At 50.8% G+C, this 19,972-nt stretch overlaps 1 protein-coding gene across 1 annotated transcript in view; it reads left to right on the top strand.

The window, feature by feature from the left end:
• Positions 1-11,183, top strand: part of KIF9 (kinesin family member 9) — a 51,682-nt gene extending 40,499 nt beyond the window's left edge. Inside the window, exons 13-21 of the mRNA XM_045297703.1 lie at positions 25-80; positions 1,070-1,160; positions 2,114-2,247; positions 4,373-4,567; positions 6,917-7,131; positions 8,566-8,742; positions 9,045-9,160; positions 9,500-9,604; positions 10,768-11,183. Coding sequence (XP_045153638.1) covers positions 25-80; positions 1,070-1,160; positions 2,114-2,247; positions 4,373-4,567; positions 6,917-7,131; positions 8,566-8,742; positions 9,045-9,160; positions 9,500-9,604; positions 10,768-10,809 — 1,131 coding nt within the window. The 3' untranslated portion in view covers positions 10,810-11,183. The remainder of the gene's footprint in view (positions 1-24; positions 81-1,069; positions 1,161-2,113; positions 2,248-4,372; positions 4,568-6,916; positions 7,132-8,565; positions 8,743-9,044; positions 9,161-9,499; positions 9,605-10,767) is intronic.
• The last annotated feature ends 8,789 nt before the right edge of the window (positions 11,184-19,972 follow it).

Below are 19,972 nucleotides of genomic sequence, written 5' to 3'. Positions count from 1 at the left end.
CCCCCCCTTTTCCCTTCTCTCCAGATAATCAACCTCAGGCAGATCCAGGAGGTGTTCAACCAGTTCCGGGTGGTGCTGAGGTGAGGAGAGGCCTGCCCCCCACCCCAAGTCAGGCTTCCCTTTTCATCCCCCCCCTCCCCTGGCTGCCAAGCACCCGCCTCCAAGGCCACTCAGAGGAGCCAGAGCGGGGGCTCCGGGGTGTGCCAAGGCCTCTGGTGCCCCTGCCTGCTGATGAGCTGTCTGGTCCTTCTGTCCTCGCTTCCCAGGGTGAAGGTGGTGGCAATGTGGGGGACACCAGTCCACTGGAAGGCCACTCAGGAAGGGGATGATTCCTGGGGTTGTTTACCAAGGGCATCAGTTGGGCAGAGGTCTTTCTGAGTGCCAGCCTTGAGGGTAGTGGGTGCAGGACATCAGGCAACTCCCCACCATGCTCCTGAGAAGGTGGTGCCGCCAGAATCAGTCACTGGACTCCAAGGAGCCCGTTAGAGACAGAACCCAGGTGCTGGCTGGTGGACCTGAGGCAGCTTAGACCAGCATACCTTGCCCCTCTCCCCTGCCCCGCTCCCTTCACTGTACTGTGCTTCACCAACACAGTGTTTGACTTCACAGCCTGTGTCACGAGTCCACAGCCAGCGCTTTTCCCACAGCGCGTACTCCTCATGTGTCATGTGGTAGTCATCCTCGCCGTTGCACACTTAACAGGCTAGAGCAGAGTGCACACATAACTTTTATTTGCGCTGGGAAACGCAAAAGTTTTGTTTGCCTCACCTTATTGCGACTGTCGCTTTATTGCGATGGTCCACCTGATTTGGGGGCCTTGAACCGACAGTATCTCTGAGGTAAGCCTGTAATCCTTGCAGGTGCTCCTGATGCCCGCAGGAGTCCCTGCAGGTGGGAGTGTGAGATAAGAGGATGTGTTTTGGAGGTCCGGTAGGGAGGAGCGCATTTTGTCTCTTTCCGCTGGTCTAGAGGCTCCAGGAGCAGATTTCGAACCCTGGAACTTGGTTCTTGCCCCAGTGGGGTCAGCTTGGCCCCAAATGCAAGGTGTTCTAACACTTTTTCTCCCAAGCCAACAGGAACAGGAAGTGGAGTCCAATTTGCGCAGGAAGTACACACTCATAGACAAGAATGACTTTGCAGCCATCTCGGTGGTGCAGAAGGTACGGGTAGACTGCCGCTTGCCGGGAATACGCTTCGCAGCTTTCCCCTCCCAGGCTGTTTCAGAAGCAGCAAGCATCCCTTCTTAGAGCAGAGCTAGGATCCCTGGTGGCATTGTGGGCTGCTAACCATAAGGTCAGCTGTTCGAAACCAGAACAAAAAGGCTTTCTACGCCCATAAAGAGTTAGTCAGGGGCAGTTCCACCCTAATCTACAGGGCCGCTATGCGTCAGAAACAACTCAATGGCAGTGAGTTTGCTTTGGTTTTGAGGTGCCCTGCTGGCAGTGCTGTCTGATCGGCGTTGGACTGCTAACTGAAAAGTGGATGGTTCAAACTCACCCACTGCTTCTCCAGAGAACGTCGAAGCTATCTGGTCCCATGAAGATTTACAGCCTGTTGAGGGTCGCTAGGAGTTGGTACCAAGTGCTGATGGCATTGAGTTTTCAGGGTTGCCACAGATGACAGTAACACCGAGCTGAGCGTGACCTCGTTAGGGAAGAATGATTTCAATGTGTAGGACTGCTGGCCGCAAGGTTGACAGCTCCAGCCGATAGCTGCTTCATGGGAAAGGAGAGGTGGTGTGCTCTCCAAAAGATTTACAGCCTGAGAACCTGAGATAGGGTCGCCGGGGCTCAGATTTGACCCATCGGCAGTGGATGGGTGGTGGTGGACTAGCAATACAACCGACTCCCGGAGCTGGGTCAGAAACAGAACACAGAACTGAAGATCCTTGGGTCACAGAATGAGCCTCCAGGCCAGTGAAGAGTGGTCAGGAGGCAGCTTGGTCAGGGACAGGCTGAAGCCAGCAACGGCAGCCAGAGCTCAGTGGGTCAGATATACACCGCTCATGTGGAGCCTTCGGTCCCTACACACTGGGGTGGTGTTTGAACAGACTCGCCCAAGGGGCCCAAACCCTCATGCTAGCTGATGATCCTGAGCTGGCCTCTCCATCCAGGCAGGGCTCGTGGATTCTGACGGGCATATGGTGGGCGAGCCCGATGGACAGAGCTTTGGCTTGGGAATCGCCCCTTACTCTATCAAACCCGGGAAGAAATCCAAATCCAAAAAGGCCTTCAAAGAGCTGCCCAGGTGAGTGACCTGCTTGCTCCGCACACTCCTCCCGTTCAGAGGAGAGCGAGGACACGAGCTGTCCCTTGTGTTTCAGCCACTGGGTGGCCACCGTGGGTCTCCCTGCTGCCAACCCTGGCCATGTCTGCAGGATGCAGAGCGTGCCTGGTTCCGAACCAGCTGTATGACCCCCAGGTGTGCCCCTCACCCTCATAGCAGCTCCACCAGGTGGCAGTTACGGTCTGTATGATGCTAAAGAGCAAAAGAGGCCGAGAGAGGCGTTACCTTGCCTGCCAGGCCATTCCACCAAGGTGTGGCAGAGTCTTGGCAAGAAGCCAGCAGCAACACTCCAGAGTTGGGTCCTCCAGTGGCCCGTAGGGTTCCCTTCCCCTAGCCAGCCCGCCCACCCCCATGGTGTGGTCTTCTCCTGAGCCAGTAATCGGCGCTCAGACCTCGAAACCCCAACTCCTCTTTCACGCAATGTTCATTCGTTGGTTGAGTCGGTGGCTATGGAGCTGTGGATGAGCACAGGCCCCACAGGCAACGAGTGAGCTCACTGCCCTTATTCTGCTCACCTCCTGCCTCAGGGCTCACCTGGGGCAGCCAGGTCTGAGCCTGCGCCAGGCTTTGTGCTTCACCCCTACCATGGCACAGAGATGGATTGACAAGGTGGCGGGCATGAGCATAAGAGCTGGGAGGGTGGCGCAGGACCAGGCAGTGTGCCTGCTGTGCCGTGCAAACAGGAGGAGGGCGCCCTGAGTCCTCAATGGCACCTGGCGGTCACCAGGGCTGCAACATCACAGTCATCACAGAGGTCCTGTGGTCCAGTGAGCCAATCCAATCCAATCCCGGCACACGCAAAATTCTTGCTAGAAATACATCCCTACTGCTCTGAGCACTTGTCCAAGGACATGGGGGAACTGTCACATGCAGGACAGCAGTTGGGTTGCAGGGGTTGTGGGGGGCCCCTGACCACCTCCTGTCCCTTCAGGAAAGGCAGTCAGTCACACCCTAGTCCCCTCTGTTCTGTTGCTGGGTAACCACTGTAGGAACAGATGGGCTGAGGCTTGGTCTCCTGAGCCACACCTGTTGCTAGAGGAAGACAGGAGAAGGAAGCAGAGGAGAGCGCTGAGGGCATCCTGCTACCACCCTGTCCTGTGTGTGCAGATGCCCTTCTCCTGGGGGTGGGGTGGGGGGACACAGCAAGAGGGTGGGTGCTGCTGCTTGGGCTGGTGTGGGGGCTGAGCTAGGTGGGGAGAGTGGGGCAGGCCGCCCCGCTGGACTAATTGCCTACACCCAGATCCACCCTGGGAGGGTACTCTGCCGACAGCCTCCTGGACACTGTGTGGCTGACCCCTCAGCAGCTATGGGGGTTCCTGAAAGCCTGTGGTCACTCCCTAACCATGGGCTCTCAAGGCCTGGAGCTTGTGCCGGTCTCTCCCAAATGCCTCCTGCTGAGGCTGCTAGGCAGAGAGCTCCTCATTCTGATAAAAGGGAACAAACTGCTCCCCGATGCTTCAGAAAAGCTCTCCATAGCTTAGGGCCATGCCCAACTCCAGAGCTGAAACCACCCCCCCCACACACACACACTACTGCCATCTTGAAACTTGAAACCCAAAGTCATTCTCCCGGCTTCGTGCGGGAGAAAGTCAGGGCTGTCCACTCTCATAAAGAGTCACAGTCTCAGAAACCCACAGGGGCAGTGCCACCCTGTCCCATAAGGTCACCATGAGCCAGTATCCACTTGGTGGCAGTGACAAATTAGTCACACCTAAAGTTAAGCAGTCCCTGCCTTGAGCACCGTGCTCTTTTCAGCGGCATCTCTTCTGGGGGGTCAAGTTCACAACAGCAGCTTGGGAACAGTGAGTTTATGTGACTGGAGGGAGGAAACTCGAAAGGGGGGTAGGCGGAGAATGGCTGTGTAACGAAGGAGGTAGTCGGGGCCACTGAATTGCCCGTGTAGAAGTTGTTGAATTGGTGTTTGTTCCGTGGTGTCTGGTCTCAACAAAAACATAACTGCGGGAAGCCAGGAGTTCCAAGGCGTGGCGCTCTTGGTGGAGTGAGGGCTGAGGAAGGTCAGGCCTCCCTGGCCCCTCCGATTCCTCCTGCCCGGGCCTGGGCCTGAGTCCTCCGTGCCTTCTTCCAGCCCCTCTTCCAGAAAGGAAGGTGCCAGCAGCCCTGGGAGTCCCAGGGACATGGAGACAGTTTCCCTCTCCAGGACCCAGCTGGTCACCTCTACCAAGGATGGGGACATCAAAGACATGCTCCTACGTGACCGGGAAGCCTCCAGCACCGAGCCCCTCCCCTTGGACTCCCCCAAGGAGGACTCTCGCTTAATCAGGTAACCTCCTAACCCTCACTCCTGCATTTGATCAGCCAAAGCCAGAGTGTGCTTCTCAACACGCAAGAGTGCCTGCAGAGAGGAGAACGAAAGTAAAGACGGCGCCAGCCGCCCCACAGGAGAAAGCCGGCTGTCCGCTCCCGTCAGGATTCCAGCCTAGGAAACCCTATGGGGCAGTTCCTTCTACTCCATCCTAGTCGGAACCGCGACGGCAGCCAGGAGGCAGAGAAGAGGCCAGGACTGGGGGTACCATCCCAAGAGAAGAGATAGGATAGCGTTTAGACATACAAGAGGGTCCCACCTCAGGATGTAGACATGAAACATGGAAAGATACATACTTAAACATGGGATCTTTCTATGCACAGCAAGCAGCAAAGGTTTAAGGAATTAAATTTACTTATTTAACAGTAAATAGCATTGAAAAGGCACACAATTCTCAATATGTGAAAGAGTGCAAAACACCCCCCCCCCCCACCAGTATCTTCCAGTCATCTCATTCCCCTCCCTGGAGAGAGAGGCAGTGGGTATGTGGGTCTCTGGTCACATACGTAAGCATGTTGGATGCATCGATGATGAAAGTGACACAAGCGAGACATCGTCCAGCCTGCCTTAGGGAAAGGGTTAAGTGAGTTGGCCCTTGGAACGTGCAGGGATGTGCACGACAGCTTTGTTTCCCAGCCTGGAACATTTGTACTCACAAGAGGAGTTAAATGAACTGTATAGCAAACACACATACAAGGGGGTATGCCCCCCCAAACTGGATCCCCCCCCCCCAAAGCTATGCATTTAAACAAGTCCCTTCTTGGAAACATTTTTCAAACTTACGTTTGGATGGCTGACAGCACCGCCCTTAGAATTTTTCTTCACCTCTTCTGGTCATCAAATCGCTGTCCTTTCACGTCCCTCTTCATTCACAGAAACAAAAAGAAGTCACATGGAGTGAGGTCAGGTGCGTGGGGCAGGAGAGGCATGCTGTTTTGCCAAAAACTGGCACACTGAGATGGCTACACAAGTAGGTGCACTGTCATGGTGGCAAAACCAGTCCCCCGTCTGCCACAAATCAGGCCATTTTTTTTTCCAGGCCTTTTTTGTTGCACACTGTCACACAATCTTTTCAGAACCTCTACATAGAAGCTTGATTAACAGTCTGACCTGGTGGAACGAACTCCAAATGCACTATGTGTCGGCATTTTCGTCCGACATGTCACCCTTTTTTTGAAACAAGAAAACCACCCGTACACTTGAGTTTTTCCCATAGCACTGTCCTTGTAAAACTTTGTTCAACATCGCAACAGTTTCTGCAGCATTTTTCCTGAGCAGGAAACCAAATTGCACAGCTGCACGCTGTTCCCTTCAACCGGCCACCACAAAAGCAACACTGCGTTTATGGAGAAACTGACTGTGACCAGAGGGAACTTTCCCAGGCAATGCCACTGGGTGCACTCACTCAGGGCACGTTGCTCGCCAGCTCGCCTGGCTGGAAAAATGCACACTATGGACAGCTCACTCCGCCAGCACAGTTCCGTTCTCTGGGGGTACCCCTCCGTACGCCAAACACCTGCTCGATTTTATCATTGACATCCTCCTACACATTCTCCAGGAGCCCCAGGTTATGCAGACAAGCTGAAAGGTCTGCCTCCCCAGAGGTCCCTCAGAAGAAACACCTGGAAATCCACTTCTGAAAAGTCAGCCACGGGAAACCTGAGGGGCACAGTTGCCCTGTCCCGTGACACACGGGGTTGTCATGAATTGGGGTGGGTGGGATTGGTTCTGTACTTGCTGCATCCTATTTCTCCCCCCTGCCATCCACCTATGTCATTTGGGAAGCGGGGGTCATTCAACCATCTTCTTTAACACTTTAAAGTTCATTGTAAACAACAAGCCATTCCCCCACCCTCCGGTCCCAGTACTTTATCCTACATCTTATGAACTAGAGTGCTCAAAGAGTTTCTAAGAGCATGAATGAAACTTTCTGTGCGGAAAAAAAAAGTTAAGATGCAAAGTTACATATACCGCATGGCCTCAACTATTTAAAAACATACTGATGATTCCTGGAAGGAGACATGCTGAAGGGTGTGGAAAGCAGGTAGTGAGGGGCTCTTGTTTTATCCTGTTTTCTGCCCCACACACTGTTCCTGCTTTCTTGGTGGACTGCCGTGGGCCTGTGTTCCTTTGTGTGCCAAGTCAGATGGAGATAAGGAAATGATTCCAAAACAATTCAGCTCCCATCTGGGGGAGGAGGTGCCCAGGACTGTGGCCTGCTGCCCACAGGAGCCCCGGAGAAGGCAGGTGAAGTGCCAGGTGGCCCCAAGGCAAGCCACCCATGCCTGCTTCTTCCTCGGTCTACAGGCCCAGCACCCCGCCCTCCAAGCCCATAGCCTTCGAGGAGTTTAAGAACGAGCGAGGTAGTGAGATCAACCGCATCTTCAAAGAGAACAAAGCCATCCTGAATGAGCGGAGCAAAAGGGCCAGCGAGACCACACAGCGTATCAATGCCATCAAGCAAGAGATTGACGTGACCAAGGAAGCACTAGATTTCCAGAAGTCACTACGAGAGAAGCAAGGTGAATGTGATGGGGTGGAGGTGGGGTGGTGGTGGAGGGAGGGTGGCGGCAAGGGCTCTGTGGGATGTTTGAGTCATACTGCCCCAATGGGGTACCAAGATGGGTGAGAGAGTCAGCAGGCACCAGGGGGTAGCCTTCACCCATGGGTCCCCATCTCACTTGGCTCTGGTCCAATTTTGAAGACTCACAGAACCCCTTTCCAGCAGCCAGCCTCTGCCTGTGGGTCCCCTATCATGGCATTATCTCAGTCCTAGGCCTGCTGGGTACTCCTGTCCTTGGAGAAACAGCCCCTTGATCCTGCAGTTTTCCTCAGGGAGATGGGTAGCTGGTGACCACACACACACTCTCTCTCTCTCTCTCTCAGAGTCCCAGGGAGTTCACCCTTACCTGAGCCCTGGTGTGGTCTCCTCACTGCTTGTGGTAGTCAGCCTGGGCTGGGAAGCTGCCCTGGACCATCAGAGTCTGAAGAAGAAAAGGAGAATGTAGCTATGAAAGGGCCAAGGTTTCACTGGCACCCAAACACATCCCTCGTTCTAAGCATAAAGGATAGGGCTGTGCATGGTGGGCCCCCAGGCTCAGAGATCAGGGAGCCCTGCGTGTGGAGCTCAACTGATTGTCCTCATCCCAGGGGCAGGCCCAGCCTGCACAGGATGCATCCGAGTCCCAGACCCTGCTGACCAGTGGTTCTGATTCGGCAACCTGCAGTCGGACCCACAATGTCAGGGGGTGGGGGTGAGATGCAACACCCTGACTGGGTCACAGAGCTGGTGCAATGGAAGGGGCAAGTCCCTGGGCGTGGCCTGCGCCGCATTTTATCTTACAAGAGAAAAAAGCAGGCAGGAGCGAGCAGAGAAAGACGGCCTCAGCTCCAACATGAAAGAAAAGCTGGGAACAAAACCCATCCTCTGGACCTAGGTCCCTGTGCTGAGAACCGCCTAGACCAGGAAATGCCGGGACCACAGACGTTGAAAGGAGATGAGCAGGCAGAGAGAGAATGCCTTTTCCTAGAGTTGGCCTGCTGCATCCAGACTTCTAATCTTGGGAACTTTGGGAAAAATGAAAGTCTGTTCTGTAAAGTGACCCACTTGTGATATTTCTGTTATGGCAGCTTTAGAGAGCTAAGACGGTGCAAAGTCAAGATCAGTGTGATGACACCATCTCTACCCTTTCCTCCACTCAGCCCTCCCTCTTGTCCTAAGGGCCCATGTGAACCCTTCGATCTGAGACTCCAAACCTGTGAGGCAGGTGTCCTGGATGCCTGGCCTCCCTGTGGGCACTGTGCTCCGCTCCACACCCTTCCCCGCCCCGCCCTTCTTCTGAGCTGCTCTCTCCTCGCTTTGCCAGCACTATGGGATCTTCCCACAATGCCTTCCTCCACCCACCCCAGAGGAGCAGCTCTTCACTGACTCCCTGATCTCCTCTGTCTCCCCTCAGGTGACTATGAGAACAAGGGGCTGATGATCATCAATGAGGAGGAATTCCTGCTGATTCTGAAGCTCAAAGACCTCAAGAAGCAGTACCGCAACGAGTACCAGGAACTGCGCGACCTCAGGGCTGAGATCCAGTACTGCCAGCATCTGGTGGATCAGAGTCGCCACCGCCTGCTCACAGGTGCCCCAGTTGGGGAGGGTGCCCGACCACAGGAGGCCCTGGGAGGTACTGGGCAGGGCCACAGCCGGGTTCTGGGAGTGACTTCAGAGTCACCCCCCTGGCAGAAGCTGGAGTCAGGCAGCGGCTTCAGATGCGTGCCTTCCAGGACAAGTTAGAACTGGAGACACAGATGGGGACAGGGTGAGACTTTTCAGGCAGCAAGAGAGCCAGGATGAGCCAGGGACAAACAGCAGACAGACAGGCAGGCAGGTATGTGTACACAACATGTACTGGCTGCCTCAGAAGCTCCCTTCTCCTCGCAGAATTTGACATCTGGTACAACGAGTCCTTCATCATCCCTGAGGAATTGCAGGTGCCCCTGAAGCAGCACGGCAGCATCCGGCCAGGCATGGTGCCTATCAACAGGATCATGTCTCTGGTGAGCCGGGCAGGGGCCATGGATGAGCCGTGGCAGTGAGCAATGCCCCTCAGCCTCTGTGCTCTCCCTGCACACAGATACGTGGTGTCTCAGCCTCTCTCAGGCAGGGGGCAGGTACAGCCCTCTCCCCAGCTACCAAGCAGCGGGGGGAATTGCAGACAGCACCCTCGCTGCTGGCACCCTTCTGGGGTGGCTCACCCTGCCTACGGGACAGTGACAGGGTATCTCTGGGGATGGGAAAATACAGGGCTCCAGAAGGTTGTCCCTTGCCCTGAGCAGCAGGTGAGAGAGAAGTTCTGGCCAGGCTGAAGGGACTGTGGTCGGTGTGGGCCTCCCCAGGGAGAAGATGACCAGGACAGATTCATCCAGCTGCAGCAGACAGTGCTGCCCGAGGGCCCTGACTCCATCTTCTTCTACAATGCCAAAGTCAAGATCGAGCAGAAGGTAACCACCACTTAGTGAAGAGACTCTTCTTCCCCGCCACATGGCCTTAGCACCTTTGTCAAAAATCCGTTGACTATAGATGTGTGGATCTACTTCTGGAGTCTTAATCCTGTTCCATCAGTCGATGTGGCTATTGTGGTACCAGTACCAGCCTGTTTGAATTACTGTAGCTCTAGAGTCTATTTCAAAATCAGAACATGTGAGTCCAGCAAGCATATTAGCTATTTGGAGGATTTTTCTGGTTTCTGTGTCTGTAAATTCATGTATCTCCATTATTCGTGCGGGCTCAGGTTCCAATGGACTCCATCTCTAGGAGTCCCAAGTGCCTAAACAGAGAGTTCCAGTTTGCTTCTGCAGGCCGCCTGCAGCACTCCCAATGCAGCACATTCCAACACCCTCAACGGTTCCAGCTTAGTGAGGCCGCTTCACTTTGAGCTTATCAGGAATGTAGGGCTCCACTGCACATTACAGGCTGCTTTGGGCGTGTGTTTGCTTACTGCTCACCTGTGTGTTTCAGCTTGCTTTGGTCACCTGCTTCCCAAGAACCTAGTAGTGCATTCTTAGTGTAGGTTTGTGAACACCTAGAGGGAGGGGCTTTCAGAGCATCTTCACTACACACACACACACACACACACACACACACACACACACGCACGCACGCACGCGCGCGCCAGCTCACCCCCACCCCCTGACACTGTGGGTCCGACTTCAGGTTGCCGAATCAGAACCACTGGTCAGCAGGTCTGGGACTCGGATGCAGGCTCCGGCCGGGCACAGTCAGTTAGGGCCTGCCCCTGGGATGAGGACAATCAGTTGAGCTCCGCATGCAGGGCTCCCTGATCTCTGAGCCTGGAGGCCCAGGCTTGTCTTTCTTGAATTGAATTCACCTAAATCTTGCCAGAACCTTCAAGTGGGTCCTTGAAACACACATGCCTCCTTTTAAAGACGCCTGCCAGAGTCACACAGAAGGCATTGTAAAACCCTCTCTTTTAGATGAGGTGAGGAAAGGGATCAGACAGAATGGTGTTTGTCACAGAACCAGGACTAGTTAGAAGGAACCCCTCTCGGGAAGGATGATGAGGTGGACATGGGCATGGTTCTGAGCCTTTGCAACGTCCACACCTCCTGACCAACTCCTGCGTTCTCTCCTTCTCTCTGTTCAGAACAATTACTTGAAAACCACCATGGGCCTGCAGAGGAAATAGTGTCAAGACCCCCAGCAAGCCCAACCTGCTCTAGTGGAGCTGCTGAATCATCTGCCCAGAGCTCCAGCCACCTTGCCCAAGGCCAGAACCTAGCTGAGCGAATTCACACCAGCCTGCCTGCTTGCCTGCCTGCCTGGAGCACCCTCCACAGCTAGACATCCCTGCTCACCTCGACAGATCACTGTGGGTCTCCTGCTCTGCCTTACATGCAGAGACAAGATAGAGCAACTTGCCAGTTTGGACTTATAGTGCTTATCCAAGGGAATGGTTTCCTCTTCCATCTGGGAGGACATGTCCTCTGTGGACATTGGGGGGTCAAAGCTGGGTTGTGAGGAGCACAGTAAAAACGTGGCCTCGCCACGCTCCTCCAAAGAGCTCTGTCTCACTGGCCGGCCTCTTTCCTCTCCTGCAGGGTGTCTCAGGTTCTCACAGCTCCCTCAGACCACGAGGCTTCACAGGGCATCCTTCCTGTGCCCCTGAGCCAGCGAAGGCAGGAGGTGGCCCTCCTTCCTCAGCACCTGGGAGAAGACTGGGGTCAGTCACTATCCTCAAAAAAGGATGGGGGCATCACTGGGTTCACTGTACCAGCGAATATGTGTGTGTGTGTGTGTGTGTGTGTGTGTGTGTGTGTGTGTACGTACACTGCAGAGAAGCACAAGTGAACGTGGCCACTGTGCCCTGGAGAGGAGTGGGGTTCACTGTGAGGGTTGAGCAGGGGCAGGAAGATGATCCTCTCTAGTCACGTCCTCAGGTTGTAGTCTGGTGCCCTTAGTGGTTATACGGAAGGGAGAGAGTTCGCCGCCCTGCCCTACCTTCAGCCTCTCTGAGGGCTTCCAGGCTGACACCCTGTTCCTGGGCTGGGAAACTGGGTTTCCACTAGGTGAAAAGTTTCAAAGCTTCTTCAGAATCTCCTCACATCAATCTATTCAGGGCTGTTGGGGTCTTGGCCTTGTTCTCTGTGAGCACTCCTGGCATCGGATACCACCTCAGCAAGTCCTTGATGCTGCCGGGCTGGGAGCCAACGGAAAAAGGGTCCAGGCCACCAGCGTCAGGTTGGCTTCTCTACAGAAGCAAAAACATGACGCTTGTATGTATGCACAGAGAAGAGATTCGTGTCCAGAAGTGGCTCACACAGTTGTTGTCGAAATAGGTAAGCCTAGACCAGTCCGAGGCAGCTGCCTGACTCGTGGAAGCTGACCAATAGGAAGCCAACTGATGGAGCAGACACAGAGGAGGACACAGGTTGGTAGGTGCGAGGTGATACGAATCCGTCGACTGAGTGGCTCCATCGTCAGTAGTCTTTAGACAGCTCCTGGGCTCATCAAGTGACACAACAGGAGATCAAGGAACCAGAGGCAAGATTCAGCTCCAGCCGAAGGCCAAGCGCCCAAGAAAATGCAATTCTGCTGCGTCCCCCTCTCTCATACAAAAGGCCAGACCCAAAGAAGTTCCGTAAGGATGGATAGGTTGGGCTTCACGCCTATCATTACCCAGCAATGTCTAGTTGACATAGTCCCCTGTAACCATCACCCTACCCCCACCATTGGGTGCTATGAAATAACCCAGTCCACGTCTGGTGGGCAGTAGCTGGCACTGGGCCACTTTATGCTAGGAAATTTGAAGCAACCAGCTCTTAGCTGGAGAGGGAGGAGAATGTGCCAGAGGCCTAGGTGGGCTTGCCAGGTGGCAGGGAACAAAGGGAATTTGATTTGCATGGTCCCTGCATGCAGATGTAGAGGAGCAGGAGCAGATGTTCCAAAACTGGTTCTCAACCTGTGGGTCGCGACCCCTCTGGGGGTTTACCGACCCTTTCATAGGGGTCGCCCGATTCATAACAGCAAAATTACAGTGATGAAGTAGCAACGAAAATACGTTTATGGTTGGGGGTTCCTCATCACATGAGGAACTGTATTAAAGGGTCGCGGCATTAGGAAGGTGGAGAACCACTGTCCTAAAAAGTAGAAATAGCTGAATGGCAGACTGATCTCATAATACAAAGAGGCTTACCATGGGAGCATCCCAGCCATGGAGTTAGCAGGGTGAGCTGCACCGCTGCTGGCTGTCTGGCCAGCAGGCTGCCCCCAGTGGAAGGTTGACTGAGGGCATCCAGCCAACCAGAGATGCGTGCTTCATTCCTGGACCCAAGGGTTTTTGTGAGAGAAAGCAGCATGGCGTTGCTTGAGGACTCTTCTCTCCTCTTCCCTCAGCTTCCTCTCTCCCACTGGCTGACACATGATGATCCTGAAAAGGCTTTCAGACCCCTGCTAGGTCCCCGTGCACCTCTGAAAGTCCCCAACTTCATTTCCCCAGGTGACACACAGTGACTCACTGACCTGCACTGATAGGGTGCACACGGCCTTGTTGGTCAGTCTTGGTGCTCATTGATTGTGGCCAAGCAGGCCGGTCTGTCCCGGCCTCTCCTACCTTCCCAGTCATGGAGACCTTAGGCGGAAGGGTTCTGATTCCTTCCCTTTTGGTCCCCACCTTTACAAGGAATTCCTAGGTCTTCAGGGCCACCTCAGGAGACCACACACAAACAGGAAGGTCTCTTCTTATTGGGGTCATAGGAAGCAGCTGTTTGTGGTATCACAGCCCCCATTCCCTAGGGTCTGTTGTCCAGGGAAAGCTGGACCTCAGTAATGGAAGTTAGTCCTGGCCGCTGTCACAGCTTATTCAAGATGGGCCAAGCCACGAGAATACACAAGCTGACCCTTGGTACATCCCCTCCACCTAAACCCATCTCAGGAGCAGATGCTACCAACACGACAAGGAGGTAGGAGCCACTGTGTCCACTCAGTGGCCTGTGGTTCCCAGAGATCATCCCTGGTGAGCCACTCTGACCACCCAAAATCACCTTACAGGACTTCTGATTCCATCAAGGTGACCCGGGAGTGGGAGGGGAGACTGATAATACCCCCTGCAATCACTTAGAGATGCTGTAATGCAAAGATAAATTTACCAGAAAGAAAGGACCTTATAGGAGCTGATAAAAAGAGATCATGAAAATCAGAGTGGTTAGCACAGGAGCTGGCTGAGACGGCTAAGGAGGAGAAGAAATATGTCTCCATGGGTATGAGAAATGACACTTTGCCCCACGCCAGGTCAGAAACTGGAAAGGGGACACTCGCCCTAACGCTGTAAGGAGCCCTCGTGTAGTGGGTTATACCTTGAGCTGCTAAACACAGGTCAGGGGTGCCAACCCACCTGCTGCTCTGTGGGAGAAAGATGAACCTTTCTGCCCCCGAAAAGATCTACAGCCCCAGGACCCCAAAGGGGCCATGCAATGCTGTCCTCCAGGGTTCCCAGTCTGAATCAACTTGATGGTTGGCTTGGAGTGGGTCCGTAGAGCAGGTACTCGGTACTCGAAGGTTTCCTCCTGGGTGGTGAAGGGAGCTAGCTAACGAGCTGCTCTTGAGTCACTTCGAACGCATGCCGACCCCCTGGACAACAGGAGGGCACAGGGCCTGATTGTGTGTCACCCTCATGACACCTGGCATGTTCCAGTCTGTTGTTGGAAGCTGTGGTGTCAGTCCCTCTCACTAAGGTTTTCCCTCGAGCTTCACCAAACATGATGTCCTCCTCTGGGAACTGGTTCTTCCGAATGATGTGTCCAAAACAAACAAGGCAGACAGTTCTGTCATGGTCATGTGTTCCCAGACAACTTTTGGAAATAGATTGCCAGGCCTTTCTGCCTAATCTATTTTGGTCTGGAAGCTCCACTGAAATCCATGCACCGTGGTTTAACTCTACTTACATTTGAAACATCTCAGAAACATACAAGCCACCAGAGTATAATAAACTGACATGTGGTGGGAGGGATAGCAAGGTAGCTTCCTCCAAGGTAAGAAGAGAAAGTTCCCCGTGAATCAGCAGCACTGCACAGGTTTGGGGTCCAAATTTACTCTGTCGTCCAGGAAGCATCAGACTGAGGAATAAAATAAGCATAGAAATTAGCCCCAGGCTGGTAATAACACTGGGACATCTAGTAGAATTTAGAAACCTACACCTGCCCTTCATCCAGCCACACCACTTTCCTGGTTAACATGAACTCAAAATCCAGAGGTTGAAACACACATATGAAGACACACACACACACACACACACACACACACACACACACACACACACGGAAACTATAGTGGAGAGTCAGCAGACACATGGAAGCAGGACTGGATAGCAAATTATTTGATAGAAGATTTATACAATGTAGATGTATGTCTTTAAAAGCAGAAGTAGGAATAAAAAAATATGAAGATCTATTTTTTTTCAAAGGATCTATTTAAAGGCTGCAGTTGTTTTTTTTAAAAGCAGAACTAAGAATGGGGGTGGTGGTGGTGGAATGTAGTTCTGAAAAAGGGAAATAACAGAGCGTGAGAGAGAATTAATGACCTGGAGATTGGGTGTGAGGAAATTGCCTCAAACACAGCATAAAGAAATAAGGAATGGGAAGCTGAAAGTAGAATGAGAAGATTCAATATATGGGGACATCCAAAGATCCAGAAGGCAGATTGTGAGCCCACTGTGCGGGTGACGTCATCCACTCTCAGAGCTTTAAATGCCATCCACAGGTTGGCTCCCAGTTTTACATATCCCCATGCATACTGCTCTCTGGAATTCCAAACTCATCTGACCAACCACTATCTCCCCTTGACATCTCCACTTGCATGTCTCATAGCTACAAATCAGTAGTTCAAATCTACATACTTAACTGTTCTCCCATTTTTAACTGTTCTTTCTCATTTCAAAACCCTTAGTGTTATCCTTGATTCCTCCCCCTCTCCCACCACTTCTCTTACAATCTATCAGGGAACCCACTGGGCTTGACCTTCTAATTATATCCAAACTCTGACCGCTTCTCACCACCACTGCTGCTCCTACTGAGCTAACATCCTCTCTTGCCTAGTTACTGTAATTGCTTCCTAACTTCCTCTGCGTTTCCCTGGCGCCCTCATAGCCTATTTCCAACACGGCTCCTAGGTGGATTGTTTCAAAATATAAGATCACCACACACCTCAAACCTCCAGTGGCTTCCCTTCTCGGAAGGAAACTGAGGTCTTTAAAACAGCTTACAGACCCTACATCTTTGTCTCCTGTGACTTCTCCACTCTCCTTTCCTCCGCTCTCCCACTTGTTCACTCTGCTCCAGCCACAGCGAACCCTTGTTCTTTCTGGAGCACCAGGCAGCTCCCGCCCCAGGGTCTGTATTTGGCTGCTCCCTCTCCCTGAGACATTCTTGCTCCAGTGTCCGGTTTTCACATGCATAAGGCCATGGCTTGGGTCAGGTCACCTTATTCCTCAAAGGCCTTGCTTTTCAGCAGGTTAAAGAGGCCTTTGTGCAGCAGATTTACCCAATGGCATGTGCAATGACGTATCTTTACGATGCAAGTTCTTTCAGGATTCTGCCTCCGTTCTGGATGCCTCCCACGGCGGCATCTTTTAGGAGGGAATGAAATGATTTCTTTGTATGTAACCAATTTTTATTCTTGAGAAACTTTTAGAATCTGTTTTTTCCCTCATTAGTGTTGTGACATTTCCAAGGATCTTGATATGGATTTATTTCCATCCACTTTGTTACATCTAGACATTCTCAGTTCCTAGGACTTTCCTACATTCATTCCACAGGTGATGTCCTCTTTCTCTTACATTTTCCTCTCTCTCAGGAATCCCTGTGTTTCCTGATGCAGGATTCTCTAGCTATGTTTTCAATATTTATTTTATACTGTTGATGAGAATATGAATCAGTGGGATTTTGCCATGAAATTATAATACGAAATATTTAAAGTTGTTTTCATGGTGTTATATTATTTATAATTATTTAATGTTGTATTACAATATATGAGGGGGTACTCCCAAAATCAAACTTTTTTCAAAGCTATGTATTTAAATTTTTTTACAAAACAACCTTATCACCTTCAAAGTACTCTCCATTACATTTAATACATTATTCAAATCTGTGACTCCATTCTTGGAAACATTTTTCAAACTTTGGATGGCTGACAGGACCTCCCTCATTTTTTCCCCTTCACCTCTTTTATGTTGTCAAATTGCTGTCCTTTCACATCCCTCTGCATTCACAGAAACAAAAAAGAAGTCGCACGCAGTGAGGTCAGTTAAGTAAGGTGCATGGGCAATAGGCATGCTTGGTTTTTTTTTGCCAAAAACTGGCACACTGAGATGGTTGTGTGAGCAGGTGCATTGTCATGGTGGCAAAACCAGTCCCCTGTCTGTCACAAATCAGGCCTTTTGTCCCACACTGTTATGCTATCTTTTCAGGACCTCTAAATAGAAATCTTGATTAACATTCTGACCTGGTAGAATGAACTCCAAATGCACTATAAGCAGACATTTTTTTTTCCACTTGGGAAATTGACAGATATCAGAATGAGATTTGTCATCAATCGACATTTCACATTTTTTGAAACATGAAAACCACATGCCCACTTGAGTTTTTCCCATATCACTTTCCTTGTAAGCTGTGTTCAACATCACAACAGGTTCTGTGGCATTTTCTAAGCAGGAAACAAAATTTAATAGCCACACGCTGTTCTCTTAAATCGGCCATCACAAAAAACGAGGTTCAAGTGAAACTGCTTTTACGAAAAAATTCACTGTGACCACACACACAGAACCTTCTCAGGCGGCTGCACTGGGTGCACTAATTCAGAGAAAGTTTCTGGATACTTACCTGGCCGGAAAAATGCTTATTGTAAGAAAGCTCCACTCTGCCCAGTGCAATTCCATTTTTTTTTTGGGTGGACACCCCCTCTTATATAATACATATTATAAATAACATTGTAATAATATTATTAATATTATATTGTAACATGTAATACATAGTATAAGAGGATATTGAGAAGTATAAGGTTGAAACAATATAGCACCTAAGGATCCTGAGTTTAGTACTCTATACATAGAGTGTTAGCACTCTAAGGTTCTGAGCTCCAAGGAGGGTCAAAGAGCTCTGAGAGTCTCCGGTGGTTCCACTATCTTTATTCTAAAGAGCTCAGCCATTCCTATGACATTTCACAGAAGTTCCAGTCCATCTGCCATTATGAGCAGTCTTCGTGACATCCAGGTGTCTTGGGTCTAGGGAGGAATAGGTCTCCTGTGTCCTACATGTGTCAGGCCACACTAGAACTTGGTATGAGAGTCTGGGTCTAACCTTTTAAGAAGACAGACTCCCCAAAGTAGAGTGCCCCGCAGCATAAGAGACTGTCAAGATAGGCAGGATATAGTCACACAAATCAGGGGCATTCTTTATAAGTGGGTAGCTTGTTCTGCCCTAGCAACGCACCAGTCAGTCTTACATCTGTTGAGAAGTGAAATTAAGTTCTATTGAGCAACTGCCGCTTTCGCCGCCCGTGGTGCCCCTTCGCCCGGTGCCTCTCCAACCCGGGCCGATCTCTCCGCCTGGCACTCTGAAGCAAGCAGTGTCCGTTTTCTATCAAAATATGAAATGATGGAGCAAGGATCAGTGTGCTTGTGCCGATGGACAAAGGAGGAGGACTAAAGATGAGAAAGTCAATAGGATGTGGGTGCTGGCCGGAGATGCGGAGCAGGCCGGGGAGCTGACGCAGAGCACTTGTCTTCTCTGGGCTGTGCATACTGGGCTAGGTCACTGTCCAGGACATCCTCAGCTAATGGCAGCAAGGTGATCAGACTGCCCTCCCCCCACCCCCTTCCAGCCCCAAATGTCTTCGGAATGACAGCCCTGAGGGTACAGGAAGAGAAGGGGGATACGGGAGCTGATAGCAGTGTAATTGGGTAACCTCACTCCAAGGGAGTGGACAACAGAATCGTATGCAAATGGATAGAGTGGATGGAGTAAGATATGGCAAAAATAAATGAATACCATAAATAAGGGTTCCTGGTGGGTAGGGTGAAGGAGGGAGGGGAGCTGATATCAAGGTTTTGAAGAAGAAATTGTTTTGAAACTGATGGTGGTAGCAATTGTACAATACTGCTTGATGTGACTGAACTGTGGAATGTTATGATAACTGTAAGAGCTTCCAATAAAATGATTTTTTTTAAAAAAGACTTCTATTGAAAGGTAAAGATACTTAGGAATTAGGAGACACCTGGCACCCAGGCAGGGAACACTAGTGTTTCAAACTGCAAGAAGAGAGAGAGAGAAAGGTTTTTATCCAGTAGAATAAGTCAATGGTGGTATACTCGCTGGTACCAGGGACTTGATGACAAAAAGCTATAAGGGAGCTGTTACCCTACAATTCATTTTCACGTTCATTGTGCTTTAGGGGAAATGTTCTTTTGAGTTTATATCACTGAGTGTTCTGAGGAAGATACTCTTTTTTTTAATAAATTGAAGTTGTGTTTTTTTCCCCACTTTTTCTTTTTAAATTGTTTTATTAGGGGCTCATAAACTCTTATCACAATCCATACATACATACATTATGTAAAGCACATTTGTACATTCATTGCAATCGTCATTCTCAAAACATTTGCTCTCCACTTCTGAGGAAGATACTCTTCTTGGGTGTTGCTATATATTATTACCTGTGCTTATCTATTGTTCGCCTAAAAGGTAGTCTTTGGGAATAGCTTCAGTTTCAGGTCAAAAGAATGTCTTAGGGTCATAGTCTTGGGGTTCCTCCAGTCCCGATCACTAAGTCTGGTCTGTCTTGTTAATTTTTGGTTGTTTTTGTTCTATATTTTTCTCCTATTATGCTTGAGATCACTGTTGTGACCCCAGTCAGGGAAATTGGTAGTGGTAATTAGGCACTGTGGCAGTTACATAATCTGTGTGTGTGTGTGTGTGTGTGTGTGTGTGTCTCAACTAGGGACTTTGACTCATTTTATTATTTTTTAATGATTAAAGAATATTTTATCTTTAAAATTAAAAGATCATTTTATTGGGGCTCTCACAACTCATAACAATCCATACATCAATTGTATCAAGTATATTTGTAAATATGTTTCCATTATTTTCTAGACATTTACTTTCTATTGAGCCCTGTCCCCCACCCCACATAATCTTTTGTCAACTTGAGCAAGATTGGAGTCTAGCATGTCAACAGGTCATCATTAATGAGGCCTCCTGAAGATTCTGGTAACTCCTGTCTTCCTTACTGAAGGTGGGACACACATTCTCTCTGCTACATATTCCTGTTGACAAGCCACATGGAGCTACACTGATGGAGCCAGA

The sequence above is a fragment of the Echinops telfairi genome, unplaced genomic scaffold (genome assembly GCF_000313985.2).
Source record: "Echinops telfairi isolate 266 unplaced genomic scaffold, ASM31398v2 ScPeMD7_7420;HRSCAF=8458, whole genome shotgun sequence".
Classification (NCBI taxonomy): Eukaryota; Metazoa; Chordata; class Mammalia; order Afrosoricida; family Tenrecidae; genus Echinops; species Echinops telfairi.
The sequence above is the reverse complement of the archived record's forward strand: the minus strand, read 5'-3'. Positions and strand labels throughout refer to the sequence as shown.